This window comes from Dendrobates tinctorius, unplaced genomic scaffold (assembly GCF_039654945.1).
Source record: "Dendrobates tinctorius isolate UK_male_01 unplaced genomic scaffold, ASM3965494v1 ptg000171l, whole genome shotgun sequence".
Classification (NCBI taxonomy): Eukaryota; Metazoa; Chordata; class Amphibia; order Anura; family Dendrobatidae; genus Dendrobates; species Dendrobates tinctorius.
The window spans coordinates 24,117,170-24,138,316 of record NW_027361838.1 but is presented as its reverse complement, the minus strand read 5'-3'; the positions used below and the strand labels follow the sequence as shown (position 1 = coordinate 24,138,316).

General features: G+C 40.1%; 1 protein-coding gene across 4 annotated transcripts in view; it reads right to left on the bottom strand.

Moving 5' to 3' along the window:
* Positions 1–359: 359 nt before the first annotated feature.
* The window catches only part of GNAL (G protein subunit alpha L), a 383,393-nt gene continuing 362,605 nt past the window's right edge, over positions 360–21,147 (bottom strand). For all 4 annotated transcript variants that reach the window (XM_073550978.1, XM_073550980.1, XM_073550981.1 and 1 more), the window contains exons 6-12: positions 20,492–20,546; positions 14,316–14,389; positions 12,756–12,814; positions 11,152–11,272; positions 7,567–7,697; positions 6,265–6,332; positions 360–3,596 (exon numbers count right to left, since the gene is read on the bottom strand). In XM_073550978.1, the coding sequence (XP_073407079.1) occupies positions 3,450–3,596; positions 6,265–6,332; positions 7,567–7,697; positions 11,152–11,272; positions 12,756–12,814; positions 14,316–14,389; positions 20,492–20,546 (655 nt within the window). In that variant the 3' untranslated portion in view covers positions 360–3,449. The remainder of the gene's footprint in view (positions 3,597–6,264; positions 6,333–7,566; positions 7,698–11,151; positions 11,273–12,755; positions 12,815–14,315; positions 14,390–20,491; positions 20,547–21,147) is intronic.

Here is a 21,147-nt window from a genome sequence, read left to right as displayed (position 1 = left end):
ATAGTTTGTCCGACAGCAATCTATTGTGTATCGGGGCCCCTTGAAAGACTTGTAACCGCTGTTATTGCAATAGTAAATTTAGACAATGTACATGTTATCTCTGACAAAGATAATCTAGACTCACATATAGAAAACACCCAAGTATAAAATATAAAGCAGTGTAGTAGTTACTGAAAAGGACATGCCTTATTGCTACAGCAGTTCTTTCTTTGTACGTGTGTATACCTATATATACACACACACATATTTATATAGCATTGTACCACAATTTTTTTTTTTTTTTTTTTAGAACATTTGCATAAGTTATTCAAGTTTGAGAAATATAGTCACACATCAATTCTATAATATTTAAAATAAACCAGCTTTCTAATGTGTCTCTTTATTAAAAGAGAGAAATTAAAATGTCATCTTGTAATTTATCAGGCTAGACAGAGATTTCAATCTTTGTTTCCTCTCCTCCTCCTCAACAACATCATCATCATCATCATGTTACCACCTGGCACAATGACAGTCGCTGCCGCTGTGATAAAAGTAGGAAAGCTTTACCCAGTGCGGCCATAGTATCGCTTCCTTGAAACATTCACAATATTCTTGTGGCAATTGCGTGAATGCTAAATCCATGTTGCAAAAAAAAAAAAAAAAAAAAAAAATAATTAAATTATTTTCTGAAACAAATCCTTGGTTTGAACTGAAACACAAATGGATTCCAATATTATTTTTTTTTTTTTTAAAGCTGAGACTCCACTTCCTCCAGCGCCTGCACAATAAAAACATAGGGAAAACAAACAAAAAAAGGCATGTTTGCTGCAACAACTGGTCATTGTAGGACCTTATTTGTAAAGGTAAGTGGTTAATTTGCATAATTTATAATTTTTTTTTTGTTTCGTTTTTTTCTTTTTTTGTACTAAAGAGCATTTCCTTCTTTTTATATAAACCAGAAAAAAAAACCTAAATTCTACAGATAGTTCCTACCCGCAGTCACAGCTGCAGGCAAGTTTTGACATCAAGCTGTACAGCGCAATCAAAAACATACTTACATATTAGCTCATTTTACAGGTACAGCCATAATCAAGGCACAAAGATCTTCTACAAGTATTATTTTTTTTCAATAAAGTTGTACAAAATAATATTACATTTTACATCTGTACATTATAATAAACCAGCAGTTAAACAAAATTAAAAAGAAAAAAAAAATCTATATAGAGGACTAACGCCCAGTAATGATCTAAGGCTAAAAAGATCATCTGTGGACAGAACGCATAATATCAGTGAGGGTGGCAATCGAAAATATTATATATATATATATATATATATATATATATATATATATATATATATATATATATATATATATATATATATATATATATATATATATATATATATATATATAATCTGTTTTTTTTCTTCTCTTTTCTGCCTTGACGTGAGAGGCTGAAAGCAGCTGCAGTTTGAATGCCTGAGGTGTGCAGAAACACTTAGCCACAATACACCATAAAAAATAAAAGGTAAAAAATTGCTTGACTTTGTCTCTTCATTACCTAGTCTATGTACTGTCCCAGAAACATTCGTTCACCTCCTCCGTGTCACAAAAGGCCTGCAGCCCACTGCTCTGCAATGTCGTACAAGCCTCTCCCTTCCCCGGAAGGCGCAGAGAGCAGAGGTCACTTTACCAGTTGACCTGCAACTCAACAAATGCTGAAACTTGTGACATTAATAAATATTTCTGGTGCTGCTACATTGTGTAAGTTCCTCGACAGTTGTTAATTTTTTTTTTTTCTTTTTTTTTTTACCTGATACAAAGTGCATTATTTCATTTTTCCTCCATCAAGTACTCTTCAGTGTCATGTTAAAGAAAAATAGCTATAATAAAATAATAAAGTAAACCCACACAGGGATAAGTCTGAGCATAGTGCCATCTTAGAGATGGGTACAATTTCCAAGGGCAAGAGCCCATAAGTTTAAAAAAAAAAAAAAAATGCTAGACGAACAGAGGTAGCCCAAGGCTTAGTGGAATGGTATTAAACCTTTCTTGTTCAGAGAGCCATTTAAAGCAAAGCTACTATTAAAAAAAAATATTTGTCCCTTCTCAGTAGAAGAGGTCAGATTCTTCGTCAGTATTACATTGAAATCAGCGCATCTCATCCTTACCCCAGAGGGGCGACTTCATTTTCTCTGGCTCTAAAATATGTAGATCCTTATATAATTTATTTCTCTTTCTGTCTCTATATATATCTATCTATATATATTTTATATCAACGTTTAATAACATGAACTTTAGAAAGGTGCAGTCTGTGATATAAAAACAAAACAAAAAAAACAACAACTTGATATTGCCTCTCGGGGACATTGCATCTCTAGCTCATCTCTGCATTTTCACAGACAGCTATGTAACAGTTTTCTAAATAATTAGGAGTGTGTAGAGGGATTGTTATTCTTTCCCATTGGAAAATAAAATCATTATTGTGTCCTCCTGTCAAACCCATCCTCCAAGCTGGCCTGCAAACTTACTGCAGACTCCATTGCAGCACAATCCAGTGGCGACTGCTCAATGAGAACATGAAACCTCATCTTTGCTTTTCAGCACAAAACTTCCGGGACCCACATTTCTTTCCACAATGTAGCACGCCAAAGGGTTTCCATTTTGGGAAGTGAACGGACAGCAAACCAGTCCAGTTCACTAGAAGCTAAGCGTGACGTGCACCGTTCTGCAGTGATGTCACCAGATCCTTGTGAATCAATAGCAGAAACAGATTAGCTCTGTCCACAAAATGTGTAGACTACATATCTTATAGGCACATTTTAAAGGATACCAGCACCCCCTAGGAATTTAGGGTAGTATTGAGTGTAACTGTACCCGGGATGTAATGTGGTCACTTTATGAACATTAGTCCCTTTTAGCAGGAGGGGATATGAGAAGCATCTGCCCATTGCATGCTCAGCCTAGCTAGAAGAGGCGTGCAAGAATTCTTCAGCCGGCAAAGCTGCAGAATTGACAGTATGGGGCACACTATATATGTGAAGTTAGAATTGGGGGCTACCTTATGATCCCGCCTTTTACAAAAGTGGCTGCGAAAGTGGGAAGTGCTAGATTTACTAAGGATACACAAGTTGCAAAAGCTTAAATCTATGCTCTGATAAAAGGCCAATAGGTTTCCTAGTTACGGGAGTGAGCAGCACTGGTTTAGTGGAATGATATATATATAAAAAAAAAATAAATAAAAAAAAAAATTGTGAGACAAAACAAGGACAGAAAATGCCCACTCTCATAAAACACAAAAAAGTTGGGGGGGGGGGGACCTTTCTGAACAAAAATATCAAAATAAAAGGGTAGAAGCCTAGAAAAAGTGCGCTGTGGGGATGTTCCACCCTGTGTGGAGTAGTACAGAGGAAAGAGACAGAGAAAAGTAGCAAAGTATTTAAAACCACAGGCTCCACGGTGAGAACGATTACAAGAGTTCATATTGGCGGAGGTGCATTCTCTGGATGATATCTCGACAGTCATTGAAAACTCTGCGAATGTTCTCCGTGTCTACGGCGCAGGTAAAATGAGGGTAGCAGTAATGTCTTCCATCGCCACTTGCCGTGCTTATCCTCTGCGCAAACAAAAACAAAATGCCTCTTTTTAGATGCTCAAGTTAACGCCATTTATATTTTCAAGAACACAAATGCATTATAACAAACTGATTCTAATGTTCTGCAGAATAAAAGCATAGATTAATACGACATTTTCTAGTTTTCTCAATATTCTCCAATAACGTGTACTTTACATTTCTATCTTTTTTCATACAGCATCCAGAACCTGGTCCAAGAGTTGGCTTTAAGAAGTGACCAGGATAATTATTTGTGGAACTTGTGATGTGCTTAGGCCTCTTTCACACTTCAGTTTTTTGTGTCAGTTAAAATCCGCCAAAAAGGCAGACAAGCGGATCCGTTCTTAACTGATGTGAACGGATGCCACAGGATCTGTTTCTTGACGGATCTGCAAAATGAGGAGGGAGAGAGAGAGAGAGAGAGAGAGGGAGGGAGAGGGAGAGAGAGAAAGAGACAGAGAATTTTTTTTTTTTTTTGTCCGGCACCCAGACAGAATTTCGGGTTAAATCAGTGTCTGGAGGATCCGCGGGCCAAAAAAACGTTGCAAGCTCCGTTTGGAAATCTTTGAGGATGTTAACGGACAGCAACATTATGGCGGATCCGCACAAAAATGGATGCAACGGACGGCAATCCGTCAAAATCCGCCAATAATGAAAGTCAATGGGGAAAAAAACGGATCCGCAAAAAAATTGCGGATCCTTTTTTTCAAAACCTGGCGGATTTTGACTGATTGTAAAAAACGGAAGTGTGAAAGAGGCCTTAGAGGGAAGCTGTCAGCAGGATTGTGCACAGTATCCTACAGACAGTGTCAGGTCAGCGCCGTTATACTGATTACAATGACACCTGGGTGATGAAATCCGTCCTGTGGTTCTTGTTTAATCTTTATTTTCAGTTAATGATATGCTCGTGCTCCGGGGCGGCCTGTGAGGGGGGTCTTCATGTCGTACTCTGATTAGGTATTCATCAGTATGGCTTCTGACAGGCCACCGATCCCCTCACTGACCTGCCCCCTAGTTTACATAATGAATAATATATCTATCTTGGAAAAAATATAATGTGTATATAATTCATTTGCTGTTATCCTGAAATTCATTAAAAAAAAGGCCATGTGAGAATGGCACCGGCCGTGCCTGCGCAGTAGCAGCTATTGATGATCTGATAGCGGCTACTGTGTAGGTGTCGGCGGCACCATCTTGCTAGAGAAAAAAAAATCCTCTAAGTTGGTACCGCCTGCGCAGTAGCAGCCATTTGATCACCAATAGCTGCTACTGTGCAGACGCGGCTTGTGCCATTTTCAAAATTATTATTTTTTTTAAATGAATTGCTGGGTAACATCAAATAAATGAATTACCGTATTTTTTGGACTATAAGACGCACTGGACCCTAAGGCGTACCCCAAATTTTGGGGTGTAAAATAGCATAAAAAATATTTTTTATAAGATTGGGGACAGTCTCTTTGTCCAAATTTAAGATATCTTACCTGAGGGCCGGCAAGTGGGGCAATGCTGCAGTCTCGGGGTACCCCATCAGTGTGATGCTGTGGGTCGGCGGTGAGGCAGAGCAGGTAGCAAGGAGCAGACCCTGGAGTCATTTACCAGACATTGCAGCATCTTCACGTTTTTACTGGCTCAGGATAGCGGCGGCAGAAATGTGGTGACGCCGTGGCCATCTTCTTGAGGCTGTGCCTGCGCTGATTGAGATCTCGGCGGCCCTTGGCTTCAGGAAAATGGCTGCCGAGATATGAATTTGCGCACGTGGCCTCAGACAGCCCACAGCTTCAGGAAGATGGCCGAAACCCCCCCGGTAAGCCTGTGTTCGGACTATAAGTGTGTGTTCCCACGGTCATTATTAGCAGCGGTTTGGACGCAGCACATGTCCGCTCTGTCCAAAGTGCTTGCTTTTGAATGCAGGTGATTCCGTGGAATCACTGCGTCCTATACAGCGTCTCCTCAAGATAAATAAACATGCTGCTGTCTGGAAAGACGTGCCACATGTGCGTGTATGCAGGGATGCCGTAGTGGACATGGGATTTCATGAAATCCCATACATTATGCTGTAACATATGGCCACTGCGGGTTGGACCCTGCGTTCAACCTGCAGCGTTTACTGACTGTGGAAACATACCCTAAGACGCACCCCCCAATTTCCTCCCAAATTTTTTGGGGAAAAAAAGCGTTTTATAGTCCGAAAAATACGGTATATAGACATTATATATGCCGGCGCCTGCAAGCAGAAAGGGATTTAATATAATATTCATTATGTAAACTAGGAGGTAGGTCAGTGAGGGATCAGTGACCTGTCAGAAGTCATACACGAATACCTAATCAGAGCGCACATGAAGACCCCCACAGGCCGCCCCAGAACATGAGCATATCATTAACTCAAAACTGACAATAAAGATTAAACAGCAACCACAAGACGGATTTCATCACCCAGATATCATTGTAATCAGTATAATGGTGCCAACCTGACACTGTCTGTAGGTTACTGTACACAAACCTGCTAACAGGTCCACTTTAAAGATTTTTAGCATATGCCTCCACCTATATCCATCTTTTAGATTACAGAAATCTTTTGTATTCAATAGATGTGTTATTTGGATACAATTAACACTATGAACTTCATTAGTGTGTGAAAATAAGAGCTTAAACAAGTACCAAAATCACTTACTAAAAATTCATCTCTAATGAAAAACTTGGCCCTCGTCACTTTGGGATCTTCTCCTGCGTCTGGTATTGCTGCAACAAACATTTAGACAGTTTAGAATAATATAGGCAGAAGAACCAACCAAAAACACAGTGAACATCTATTCCCATTTGCTCAGGTGATTGATTTCCAAAACTTCTGGGTCTTATTCCTGGTCATGCCCAAGGGAATTACTGCTAAACCTTGTGAGATAACAAGCTTGTAGCCAACACTGGATAAGGGGGTTGTTTTTGCATAATATTGTTCTTACAGCCATCTTATGTGAATAACTAAAGACCAGCATTGCATTCATGTCAGTCTTTTTTGGTTTGCCATGTTTTCACTTTATTATGAAGTAATAAATAAAGCAAATAAGACACATGACAAAGGAAATTTGTGATTTTCCAAAAAGTGTTGGTCCCATGGTTCTCCCAGTACCCTGCAAAAGAAATGGCATGCACCAACTCCAGGAACCCAAGAATGGGCTTACCAGGGATGCCATCTGCCATCGTGCCCTGGTTATACACCATTATACAGCACAAACTCCTGGATGTTCATATATCCTTTACTGCACTTTGGGTCAGAATATGTCTAACCCATAAGACTTTATAGACCACCATCTAATCCCACTAGCGCACATTTGTCCTCAAGCACTAATCAGTCTATATATCAGTGATTTACCACCATGTTATTTCCACCTGATTACCAGTGTTGTTATGCCCCTCAGTTCTATATACATAAACACTCACTTGGGGTATGTGTAACCAGCGTGGTGACATTCTTTTATCAGTTTTCCCACATCTGGTAAGTGATACTGCACAGATTACTTTTAGAGGTGATAGATTATATTATTCCTTTCTTGTGTTTTCACAGTACAAAACATTGTATCAGTTTTAAGTCTTTCTTTTGGAAAAGATGGAATCCCATCAGAGACAAATGGTGACATACCACTGGCATGTGCCACCAACGTCTGGTAGAGGGAGGCTGATCGCTGGGGCTCCAGCTTATTTTTGAACAAAATTGTTAGTGATACTTGGCAAGTGTTTTTCTTCTTCCCATAATGGTTTACCGTCTGCTTTTATTGGGGGCCAACAGCCATCATATTTCCACCAAGGTTAATTGTAGTAACGGATTCATTATGACATAGTGATAGGGAATGTAGATTGTGAGCCTCATCCGGGACAGTGATAAGGTCTGTAAAGCGCCGTGGAATTACTGGCGCTATAAAAATGAGTAAAATAAATAAATTAGAATCTCTTAGTTTGGTACACATTGACTTTTTCTTACCATCATCGGGGACAGTGTAGCGCACGTATTCCGGGAAGTAATCTTCTATTTTTGATTTCCCTGCCAAGACTTTTTCAGCCAGCATGTCTTGTTTGTTCAAAAATAAAATGACAGATATAGTCCGTAACCACCTGTAGACACACAAAACATTTGTGAGTGAGAGCAAGCATACAGTGCCTTGCGAAAGTACTCGGCCCCCTGGAACTTTTCAGCCTTTTCCCACATATCATGCTTCAAACAAAGATACCAAATGTAAACTTTTGGTGAAGAATCAACAAGTTGGACACAATTGTGAAGTTGAACGAAATTTATTGGTTATTTAAAATTTTTGTGGAAATTGAAAAACTGAAAAGCAGAGCGTGCAATATTATTCGGCCCCTTTAACTTAATACTTTGTTGCGCCACCTTTTGCTGCGATTACAGCTGCAAGTCGCTTGGGGTATGTCTCTATCAGTTTTGTACATCGAGAGACTGAAATTCTTGCCCATTCTTCCATGGCAAACAGCTCGAGCTCAGTGAGGTTTGATGGAGATCGTTTGTGAACAGCAGTTTTCAGCTCTTTCCACAGAGTCTCGATTGGATTCAGGTCTGGACTTTGACTTGGCCATTCTAACACCTGGATACGTTTATTTGTGAACCATTCCATTGAAGATTTTGCTTTATGTTTGGGATCATTGTCTTGTTGGAAGACAAATCTCCATCCCAGTCTCAGGTCTTTTGCAGACTCCAACAGGTTTTCTTCAGTAATGGTCCTGTATTTGGCTCCATCCATCTTCTCATCAATTTTAACCATCTTCCCTGTCCCTGCTGAAGAAAAGCAGGCCCAAAGCATGATGCTGCTACCACCATGTTTGACAGTGGGGATGGTGTGTTTAGGGTGATGAGCTCTGTTGCCTTTACGCCAAACATATCGTTTGGCATTGTTGCCAAAAAGTTCAATTTTGGTTTCATCTGACCAGAGCACCTTCTTCCACATGTTTGGTGTGTCTCCCAGGTGGCTGGTTGCAAACTTTAAACACTTTTTATGGATATCTTTGAGAAATGGCTTTCTTCTTGCAACTCTTCCATAAAGGCCAGATTTGTGCAGTGTACGACTGATTGTTGTCCTATGGACAGACTGTCCCACCTCAGCTGTATATCTCAGCAGTTCATCCGGAGTGATCATGGGCCTCATCTCTGATCAGTCTTCTCCTTATTTGAGATGAAAGTTTAGCGGGATGGCCGGGTCTTGGTAGATTTGCAGTGCTATGATACTCCTTCCATTTCAATATGATCGCTTGCACAGTGCTCTTTGGGATGTTTAAAGTTTTGGAAATCATTTTGTATCCAAATCCGGCTTTAAACTTCTCCATAACAGTATTACGGACCTGCCTGTTGTGTTCCTTGGTCTTCATGCTGTTCTCTGTGCTTCAAACCCTGCTTCGAACCCTGAGACTATCACAAAGCAGGTGCATTTATACGGAGACTTGATTATACACAGGTGGATTATATTTATCATCATTAGTCATTTAGGACAACATTGGATCATTCAGAGATCCACAATGAACTTCTGGAGTGACTTTGCTGCACTGAAAGTAAAGGGGCCGAATAATATTGCACGCCCCACTTTTCAGTTTTTGAATTTCCAAAAAAATTTAAAATAACCAATACATTTCGTTCAACTTCACAATTGTGTTCCACTTGTTGTTGATTCTTGACCAAAAATTTACATTTGGTATCTTTATGTTTGAAGCATGGTATGTGGGAAAAGGTTGAAAAGTTCCAGGGGGCCGAATACTTTCGCAAGGCACCGTATGTGCACCCGAGGTCCTACCTGGAAGACCTATTAGGAGCACAACGGGAATATCCTTCAAGATGCGACGGTGTGTAGAGGACACAGCATCACAAAATCGCACAACTACAACTCCTCAATTTTAGACAAAATGTCACACCTTTGTATTTCTGGTATAATATTGTATTTTTCCATTTGTGTTTGGATCAAGTTACATTTTTGAAAGATAAAGCGCAGCCAATCCCACAATATCAGGCTGCTTTATACTTGTCAGGTTTCCAGGTCTCTTCTGACACCTTGTGGCCAAAATAGAGATTGGATATCTTAGTAGAAAGTAAAATATTCAGAATTGAGAGTCCTCAGTGGTTGATACTTTTTAATGGCTTAGGGTGGTTTCACATTAGCGTTTCAGGCCGCAGCGTCGGCCTGCGCCCGGCCGCGGCTAAGCCCCGCCCCCTGCCGTGACTCCTCCACCTTAACTGAAAAGATGGTAACACATTGCAAGCTTTCCAGACTACTCAGGTCTCTTCATCAGGCATATAGACTAACACAACATCTGAAGAGTCACATATTTATACATAATACAGCACAGAAATAACACAATAGATAAGACAGAACTATCATTACTGGAGAGTGATAGACAGAAAGGAAATCCTCTTAAGGTGTTGTGATTTTACAGCAGTTTTTTATGCTTCTTTACGCAAATTTTCAGCTGCGTTTCACAGTACCAGCAAAGTCTATGAAATTTCAGAAATCTTATGCACACACATTGGTTTTTCTTCCTGTTTTGTCACAGAGCTGCATTTCTGCAAAATGTATCATGTCACTTCTTTCAGCATTTTTCACCCATTGCTTTCTGCAAAAAACACAGGTATCAGGTTTTGCAGCCTTTTTTGGTGATAACACCTGATGAAGTTGAATCAGATTTTTTTAATGCACTAAATTATCAGCATGCACAAGAGAAATGTACCCCGACCAAAAAAAAGTAAAAAAAAAAAACGCAGCAAAAAACTGTTTTTGTAAGCAGCTTTAACTTTGCATTAAAAAAATGCTAGATCCACATCTAGACAGGGACACACTTGGTTTCCTTGGCATTCATTCAAAGAGAGTCCGGAATTTGCCAACTGGATACATAATTAGCTCCCGAGTAATTTAGATGATTTGAGTTAAATAAGTTAAATTATTTTTTTTTTACTGATGGCTATAATCCCCCCCCTTCTTCCTTCCCTTACCCTATATCCCCATACCTATTTTTTCCTTACTCTTACTACTATGTCTTCTCCTTCTTTTCTCTACTTCCATACTTAAATAATGCTTAACTACCCAGATAATGGTAGCATATGGTCTATTGTATTGTACCCTTTCTTTGTTATAAAAACTTTAATAAATATTTTCTGAAAAAAAAAAAAAATGCTAGAAGAAATGGGAAAGTGTTCCAGCTCCTTAAAATAAGAAATTTTATTCATCTGTTAAAGACATGAAAAAGGCAAAAAAAAAATCCTCTGATAGCATGGACATGTGCCAGGGGGACTATGTTCAGCGAGGATTTTTTTCCTTTTTCATTTTTTTAATGGACTACTAAAAATGTCTGATTTTAAGGAGTTGGAACGTCTTTCCCATTTCTTCTATTGACTCTACATTCATCAGGACGAAGTTCCGAGCACCTTTGGCTGTCAGCGAGCTGGTTAAGGCTTTGCAGCCTTTACTTTTCTTTATATAAAAAAATGCTGCAAAACACCGTGTAAACAGTCTGCCATCACCCAAATTCCATTTAAGACAGATTTAACATTTGTCAAATCTGTCCACAACGTTACCTGTTGTTCCAGATGCTTTTGAACAGGTCCAGTGCTTCTCGTAGTCTGTTTGTGTTATTGTCTTCTCGAATGACCATGTTGTAACTGCTACTCGCAACCACAAAAATTATAGCGGTGACATCTAGAAAAGAGGGGTAAGCAGTGTGAGTTACCAGCTGGCAAAATACATACCCCAACAGAACAGACCTAATAGAAACAAAGAAAGTAACGTAATTCTGTTCCATCTAGGGATGAGCGAGTAGTGAAGTATTCGGACTCCTTGTACTCGTTACGAGTACCTCCTAATACTCGGGTACTCGTAACGAGTCCAATGTAAGTCTATGGGAAATGCGATAAATGGGCTGTGTGTGTGTGCTGGGCTGGGACTGTGTGAAGACTGCCGGGCTGTGCAGGGACTATGCCGGGCTGTGCAGGGACTATGCCGGGCTGTGCAGGGACTATGCCGGGCTGTGCAGGGACTATGCCGGGCTGTGCAGGGACTATGCCGGGCTGTGCAGGGACTATGCCGGGCTGTGCAGGGACTATGCCGGGCTGTGCAGGGACTATGCCGGGCTGTGCAGGGACTATGCCGGGCTGTGCCGAATATTGCGAGGCGAGTAGTGAAATACTCGCCAGGATTCGAGTACCGAATCCTAACGAGTATACTCGCTCATCCCTAGTCCCATCCTATCGCTTGTATGGTGGCACCTGGCATGGTGGTTGGTGGAGACCTACAAAACTTCTCTCACTTAGTTACACTATGACTCTTGGGGACGTGTGAAGTCGATACACAATGAATGTGTACTTGTGCTAGCAGCTTAACCACTTTATCCCTGTGGCTCCCACTAAAGCCCCTCCAGTGATCAGCCAGTCTTAAAAGGAATCCGACTAAACTGTGTCTGGCCTCGCTCAATACACGTGTTTTGAGCGAGTTTGCGCCCATCTAGTCGGCAAGTGACCACATGTATGCAAATTATATACTTGTGGTCATACGACCATCACTGGAGAATCTTCATAGTGTGCAGTTCATGCGATGTGAGGATTCACAAGTCTGCAGTCATAAAGAGTGACCGCAGACTTGTATCCCAAGGAAAGACAACCCCTTAAATAAATAAATCTTTATTTTTATATAGCGCTAACATATTCCGCAGCGCTTTACAGTTTGCATACATTTTCATCACTGTCCCCGATGAGGCTCACAATCTAAATTTCCTATCAGTATATGTCTTTGGAGACAACCCCTTTAAGCAGTTCAATATCCTTTAAGCAGTTCAATAATATAAATTGTAGGTCCATGTTACCTTCTTCCCTAAATCTTGCTCATCTATTGAAATTTTCAGTAATAGATCTATAAAGCAGGAACAGTAATATTTTGCCACCACCGAACACAAGCAATAGGCGTCATGGCCTTGGTTTGGCAGTAAAGTCATGTCGGTTCATGTAACACCATTTTTTTGTTGGAACAGTAAATGATAACTACAGAAATTTGGTAAGACAAGAAAGTAACCTTTTATGGTATCAGCGTCTAACACTGACAGTTTTTACAACAAATTCCTTACCAGAGTGCAACTGGTTGGGCCAAAAAAAAAAAAAAAGACGACAAAATGGAGGAAATAGCCACTAACCATTAAAACATTGGATCCATTTTCTTCTTTCATCTCTTTGTCCTCCTACATCAAACATACTGTTGGAAAGACAAATAACATTGTCAAGCACAAAAGAATTACACTGAATGACAGACGCTCCCTGGATCTGGGCCCTTTGCAGAGTGCCCCAATCGTAATTTTACAGTGACTAGTTCTTCTGGAGAGCGCAGCCTTGGAGGTCCCATAATAGTTTACCCTTGATTAAACAAGTGTCATTCATAAAATGAACAGTTATGCAAGTGTGTAGGTGAAATCATGCTACCTTATTTAGAAGACGGCATTTGCAGTCCCCACACGTAGAACAACAACAAACATGACGGCACAAGGCAAAGCTGAAGCATCCAAGACTGGAGCATGAACACAAATGCACCAATTTCATAGCCGTTCTGTCTATGTCTGCCTCCGTCATACACAATGTATGGACTGGGCACTGTGTGTGGACATTATCAAAAGCGTAACTGGCACCTATTACCTATCGACACTGCGCTCAGGCTTTACAACTAAGCAAGTGAAATACTCCTTGAACCTAAAGCTACAACACGGGAGTGAAAACTACAGCCAAAAATGTCAGAAATAATATCAAACAGGTAAACTTTACAGTGACTTTTCTTATTAAAGAACTAGGAAAAGACAGTAACAAATGGCAACAAGTATTCAAAATCCTATAATCCATGATTCCATACTTGTGAGATACAATTTGAATGAGATACGCTTTTTTTTTCCACCTTGAAAAACTGCAGCAAATTGTTATATGAGAGTCCAGCCTTGTATACTTCTGGGCCATAGAAAGCCATGGTGTATGTCGGCGCATGCGCAATACTGTTATTCGGCTTTGCCCACAGTTGGGCAAAGCATACTGCATACGCGCAAGGGACTAGTTAAATGCGCACGCGCGGTAAATATACGCTATGATATTCACAGAAATGGCAATACCATGGATATGTATAGTTTTTGCTTAGTTGCTTTCTCACAATAACATTTCATAAAACGCACATAGCTTTTTTTAATGAAAAAAACCTACATTTTATATTATCAGCAAAAGTTACGGGAGTTCAGAAGTCTCATGTACACGCTTGATTTTTTTTCTTCCATGACTGAGATTCAGCACTGGAGTGTTCATGAAATCTGCAGCATGTCAATTCGGTTATTTTTACATTCTTGACTGCAGCTACAGCAAAGTTAAAATATTAGAATAGCAGCTGTAGATGGGACCTAGCCCACGATATCACAGGTGAAAAGTGAGTCGGGTGCACGCTGTCCACCCGCCTGAGAACTTTAAGAAGCCCTGATATCTCGGGCTTGTTCATAATCAAAGCAGCGATTCTAGTCTCAGCCAAGAATCTGCTGCAGCTATCAAGGCTGAGATACAGCCATTAGTAGCCAGGATGTCTCTCAATACATCCTGAGTTGCCACCCTGCAAGAACTTCTGAGATACATCATTGGCAGGGTCTAGATAGGTGGAGTTGGTACAACTTATTTTGGTACAATACCTTTAACACCATATTAAAAAGCAATTAAAATATTGTTTTTGTACTTACTGAAAATTTACTTTGTCTACTTGAAATCGCGTTTCAAAAATCCCTGATGTCAAAACTCTGCATCTTAATAAATCCTGAAACACAGCAACATACATCAGACATTGAGTTAGGAATGCAAAAATATGTATTCAGACATGCAAGTAATTGTATACAGCTGTAATAAGCCACAGAAGTCTACAAACGTTATATGTGACTCTATAGTGGTGCACAGAGGTATTTTCTGTCACAATCATATGGAATCTGGACACTGCAGTATTAAGATACAGGAACATATGTCTCCAAGCACCAGACAGTGGCACACAATGGTTCTTTTGGCTCTTTGCTCTGGCATGTGCATAAAAGTTTGAGAGGACACCCAATAAATGAATAAACGTGTAATTTCAATTAAATTATTGAATCCCCATTGAAAATTCAATTCATTAGCAAAACTGACTAACTTCCTGCTGTTTGCAATAAACCAATCAAGCAAAAACAATTTAAATAGCTCAACAAGTAATATAACAAGTGGTTTCACCACAACACATTTTTACTGCAAAATCAAAATATTGAATCCCCTTCATGACAGCGACTTCAGTACTTAGTAAAGTCCCTTTGCATCAGGTCATAACAGCCAAACAATGCATAGCCAGACACCACACATTCCTCACGGGCTATAGCCTACAGTACACAAAATATTCTTTGGTTTGTGTGCTGAAACTGCTGTCTTCAAATCTCACCGTAAATTTTCTTTGAAGGTCAAATCAGGAAACTAACAACACTCCAAAATCTTCCAGGACTACTCTTGAAATGAAACCTCAGTGGATTTTGAATTGTGCTTGCATTCACTGGCAGTTTGAATGTCCATTAAAGCTTGGGTTTCAGTTTCAAAGGAGGAAAGACTTTTGCCTAAAATACTTGATTGAACACATTTACAGATTTCCAGTGCCAGAGGCAAAGCAGTCCAAGAGTATAACTGTGCCATTACCAGGCAGGTTGGTCTTTTCAGCTTATGCTTCATTCTTTGTTTAGACTCATGGTTTCACAGAACAGAATCTCAAAACTTCTGTGGCTTATATGGTTTAGTATATTGAAGCTTCTTGTTGTTTTGGGTCAGAAGAGTACAGGCACAGACCTTCAGCACTTCGTAAGCATCTTACTGTAAAAACTGAAACTTCAGTGCTTCCTGCCACCAAATCTTGCTACAGCTGTTTTGCAGTCACTCAATGATTTTTAACAAACTGATTCCTCAGAAATCTGGTGGCAGCCGGTGACCGCTTCAGCTTTCTACCTCGTCAGGTAGTGCAGTCACTATGCCTATAACTTTGAACTTATTGAATGTTCCTAGAGACACAACTGGAAACACAGTTCATGTCTTTGAATCTTCTTGTATCCCACTTGAATTTGTATGTAAGGCAATGATCTTATCTTTTTAGACAGATCTCTTAACTAAGGGTTTATTTACATTATTCAGTGTGTGGCACTTAACCACCAACAATAAGCAAGTCTGTAGTCGGTCATTCAGTGCATATAGGCTGCCATTGTTCTTGTCAGCACAAGCTCTGTATACACAGGACAATGTGCTGCTGAGAATGATAGTTTTTAAGCCACTTTAAAAAATAATTTCAGCTGACAAACGAGTGGCAGTCCAAAATCAGACAGGATCCTTATCTCTCCAGACAATCATATGTTGTGAGCCCCTATACACATAAAGCCACCGTCTCACATTGCGAGATCGCTGTTGCGTCACCGATTTTGTGACGCAACAGCTATCTCGCTACGTGTGACACAGTGGCGATCGGGCCCCTGCTGCGATGTTGCTGATCGTGCTCGAATATCCTGGGCCATTTTTTGATCGCTGGTGTCCCGCAGCCAGCATGTATCGCTGTGTTTGACAGGGACAATGACCTCAATACTACATGTCTGAGAGACAGAGTCCCAACGACCGTCGTATCGTTCTGTATCGTTGCTGCATTGCTGTTGGGATCTGACTGACATCTCACCAGCGACCTCGTAGCGACGCACCAGCGATCTCTACTAGGTCGCATCGTTGGCGGGATCGCTGGTGTGTCGCCAAGTGTGACGGTACCTTAAGGCTGTTGGCTAAACCCATCAATATCCTGCATTGCCTTAAAGGTGAGCCAGTACTATCAAACTGGCAGTTGTTTAATAGCCTGTACAGACATGCCGACCACACTTCCTATTCGCACAGAAAGATTGGTAATAGGATTGTAAAGAAGACCTGTGCAGTAGTGAATAAAGACAGACTATGTGCGCAGAACAAAGTGCAAAGTGCTGCCGAGAACAATGACTTTGAAGCAAGCTTAAAATCATTACACCTGACAAATGAGCAACTTCGGAAACGAGTGTTCCTTCACAATTGGCCAGTTCTGTGAATGCAACCTTAGGGCCCCGTCACACAGAGCGAGATCACTGATTTTGTGACGCATCAGCAATCTCTCCAGCGATATCGCTGTGTGTGACGGAGATCAGCGACCAGCCCCATGCCAGGTATCACTGATCATGCAGGATCGTCCTGGGCCATTTTTTGATCGTTGGTCTCCCTCTGGCCAGCACGCATCGCTGCGCGTGGCAGCGAGGGACCAGCGATCAGCCATGCTGGACGCTTGTATCCAATGTAAACCTCGGGTAACTAGGGCATGCTGGTATCTAGGGTAAACAGCAGGTATCCAAGAGCCGCGCGGCTCTTAGATACCCGCTGTTTACATTGGAAACCAGCTTGCTCGCTGGTCCTGATCGCTGGGGCTGTCTATGTGACAGCTCACCAGCGATCAGCCTAACGGGACATAGTTATGTGTAACGGGGCCTTTTGTCATATTTCTAAAATGCAATCAAATGTCAGTCAATAAATAACTAGCTAGTCCAGGTATTTGATGCGTTTTATCTAAAGCAGACCTCATGAATCCCTTGACTATTGTCTCCAATGATGCAACTAATGTATGCTCTTATAAGGGGTCCTATTAAGGGCATTGAATAATTTTAAGATGCTGTAGTCAGTAAGGCCACGTTCACAAGCTCAGTATTTCACATCAGTATTTGTAAAACAAAATCAGGAGGGGAACAATCATATAAAAAGTATAATAGAAACACGAGCACCACTTTTGCAATTTTCTCCCACTCCTGATTCTGGCTTACTGAGTTGAGTGTGAACATGGCCTAAAAAGTGAAATTTTGTGTTGAATTTGGAGAAACCACTTATTATATTAGATGTGCTGATTGAAGAATTTTGATTGCAATGGTTTATGACGCACAATGTCTAGGCACACAGAAAGGTGAAGTTTTTAATCTGTTCACTTGGTGTTGGTGCTACGTGATGTCATGGCTGTGAGGAATGTTGCCCAGGAGCCAAGTGGGCTGATGGGATGCATCCATGCAGGTAATATTATACTAAGGCATGAAAGAACAAGTGGAAGTATACAGGCTGATCAAATGGGTACTGAGAACAAAGCAAGAGACTATTGGATGCATTAGCCATGTCTTTTTCTACAACTGTAAACTTGCATTCTAATATGGTGGAAAAGAGGGCGGTGGAGTCGGAGTCGGTATAAAATGGACCGACTCCTAAAATATATAATAAATTGGGTACAGTAGTTCAATGCAGAATGTGCTGAATATTTTTTCATAGGAATTTGGGAAAGTTATGAAATGCCCTATAAATGGCTGTTCTATTCCTGATCTAAGGCTACATTCACACACAGCATTTTTGCTGCGTTTTTTGTGGATACGTTTTTCAGCTGCAAAAGCCGATCAGATTTTTAAAAAAACGCATCACCTGAAAGGTTTTTGAGCTCATAGATAATGTTTTCAATATCAAAAGCAGATTAGAAATCTGCTCTATCCATTTATCCATATCTATCTCCATATCTTATCTGTACAAAAAAGAATGAAAGCTGGGTAGCACACAGACTAACACTTCCTGCCAGGCAAAGGAGGAGGAAAGAGTGTCTCAAACATCATTAACAAGATATTTTGTAAGTGACAAAGTTACTGTAACAATGACAGCAGATATGTCTGACAGACAGCTCATACAGCTTGTTGTGAAGGACGGTGTACCATTAACATTATTTACACGACCAGCTTTTACAGCTCTTAATGGAGAAATGGCCCCCAAACTTGGTGTTTCTCTGGAAAGAGAAAGTATTAGAAAATTAGTGATTGAAGAAGCCCTTAAACAAAAGGAAGATCTTAAAAGGACTCAAAAGATGCTTCATGTTTCTTACAATGGATGCCTGCACATGTCACAGAGTGAACTATTTTGCCATCAATGTTCGATATGTTTGTGACAACAAAAATTGTTACCAACACGCTGGCAGTAAAAGATACTAAAGCTCATCACAGCAGCCAGTTTCTCCAGGCCTTAGTGGTAAAAGTTCTGCAAGATTACGAACTCAAAAAAGAACAGGTTCTTGCTATTGTAACGGACAATGCTTCAAACATAAGTACAATTACACTGATGAATGAGAGTAATGAACAACAGCTAGAGGAACATTTAGGATTCAGTATGTTTGAGATGGAAGGCCACAGTGCTGTTCATGTAACTGAGGAACAAACAGATATTACTACAGAAGAACAGCAAAATTATACTGTAGATCTTGTTGAAGCTGCTTCAAAACACTTTGCTATTCATCACATGCGCTGTGTTGTGCACACGCTGCAGCTGGCAATAAGAGATAGTCTGCAAGAGGGACATGCTGGAAATCTGATTGGAAAAGTGAGGAAATTGGTTATTGCCGCCAGAACCCCTAAAATTGATTCTATCTTGAAGAGACGTGCTGGAAAAGGGCAATTGTTGATCAACTAAAACCGTTTCTTATAGATATGGCGAACCCTCAGGTAACCCTAAATGAAGGTCAATGGACACAGGTGGCTGAATTGAAGGAATTTCTTAATCACCCATTTACTGTGACTAAAAAATTACAACCTGAGGATTTAACTACTGGCATTTTCATGAGGGAGCGGAAGAACTTGCTATTTTGCTGTTTAATTGCAGATGGCATTTCTGCTTGAATGAAACGGAGAGAGACACAGCTATTGGAAAATAAAATTTTTCTGGCAGCTGTTTATGTGGACCCAAGTCATCGTATATTGCTTGATGATCAACAGCTTACTAAAGGAAAAGAAGATCTGACTGAGGTAGCAGTTAGGAAGAGTGGCCTATAGGAGGACTGCCAGGGGCAAGAGGACTTGGGTCCTGACAGTGCTACTGCTGCCATATCTTCATCCTCATCAGATGAGGAGTTTGACTTTGACAAGTATTTGTATGACATGGAGCAGGCAAAGCATTGCCGCAAGGAAAAATATTTCACTCCGTCTCCTATAGCAAGCAGATTGACCATATTTCAGCAAAATGTTTCACTTGCTCTCAAAGAAATACAAAAATTCAACCGTTCATCAAAACTGACTGTGCATGAGGCAATTCCTTTATACCCGGAAATTGTTAGAGATGTTGCCCATGTGGTTACGGCTTTGCCTCCAAACCAAGTTACTGTAGAGAGGTTGTTCTCTAGCCTTAAAATTATTAGGTCAGATTTGAGGTCATCTATGAAGGAGGATCTGATGGAGGCAATTCTATTTCTTAGAACAAATTCATAGACTGCACAAATGTTATTTAGTATGTTTTTGTTGAAAACTGTTTTTTGCCACTTATAGTTTATTACATAGTGATATATATATATATATATATATATATATATATACACACACACATTTGTAATCGATATTACATAGTGTATTACATATTTTTACAATTTATTACAGTTTGTGTTCTAAAGTTGTATTCCAATAAATATTATGTTCTATCTAAATATCTTGATTATTGTATCATAAAAATGATTTAATGTCTGATGTTCACATTGTACTAGTATACATTTTTCACTTAAATATAAGCAATATATGTGGGAGTCGGAGTCAGAGTTGGAGTCGGTGTAAGGGAAATTGAGGTGTCGGAGTCGCAGGTTTGGCTTACAGACTCCACAGCCCTGGTGGAAAAGTTTTTTTTTTCTCAAATGCCCACTTTCATTTACTATGAGGAGGTGACTGTTGCCGACATCAGTGAATGGATCGTGTGCCATTATAATTCTGCAAGGAATACATAGTTTGCCTATCCATTTTGTTATCTGTAATCAGTAGTAAATGCTGAACAGTATACTTAACTACCAATTTCAACTCAAACAACTCACCTGATCTGTTGGTGTGTAGTCATTTTGTCTAACGTGGTCGATTCTCTCTAAAAAGCTAAAAGAAAAATTGCAACCAGTGAATATTATGTATGGAAAAACCATCAAATGCATTATTACAGGCACATTTCAGTCATTGCAGTGAGTAACCACCAGGGGGAAGAACGTACTTATTCTTCATCCACATCCAGTGCGGAGTGAAGGAGTCCTGTGAGCAGCAGAACAAGGACCCCTTCCAACTGGCAGAACAGGTTATGTTACTTTGTTTCCTGGAACAACAAGTGTGATTTCTCCATATGAAAAATGCAATTGTTATTCTTCCCTCAGCTTTTAGCTAAAGAACGGAATTGCCATAGAACGAACAGGATCCCTTGTCATACACAGGGTTAAATGCACACGGGCAAAGATATATTCTCTTTCCGAGATAGAAAGGAGCTATGGAAAAATCTTTGTTTTTATACAATTTATAACTGGCCTTACAATTGTTTACCCCTTAAATTCACAGTGTGGGCTCTATCATAAGGCTTATTTATTTTCATATAAGTTTAGTTTATTAACCCCTTAGTGGCAGAGCCAATTTGGTACTTAATGGCCAGGCCAATTTTTACATTTCTGACCACTGTCAGTTTCTGAGGTTATAGCTCTTGAACGCTTCAACG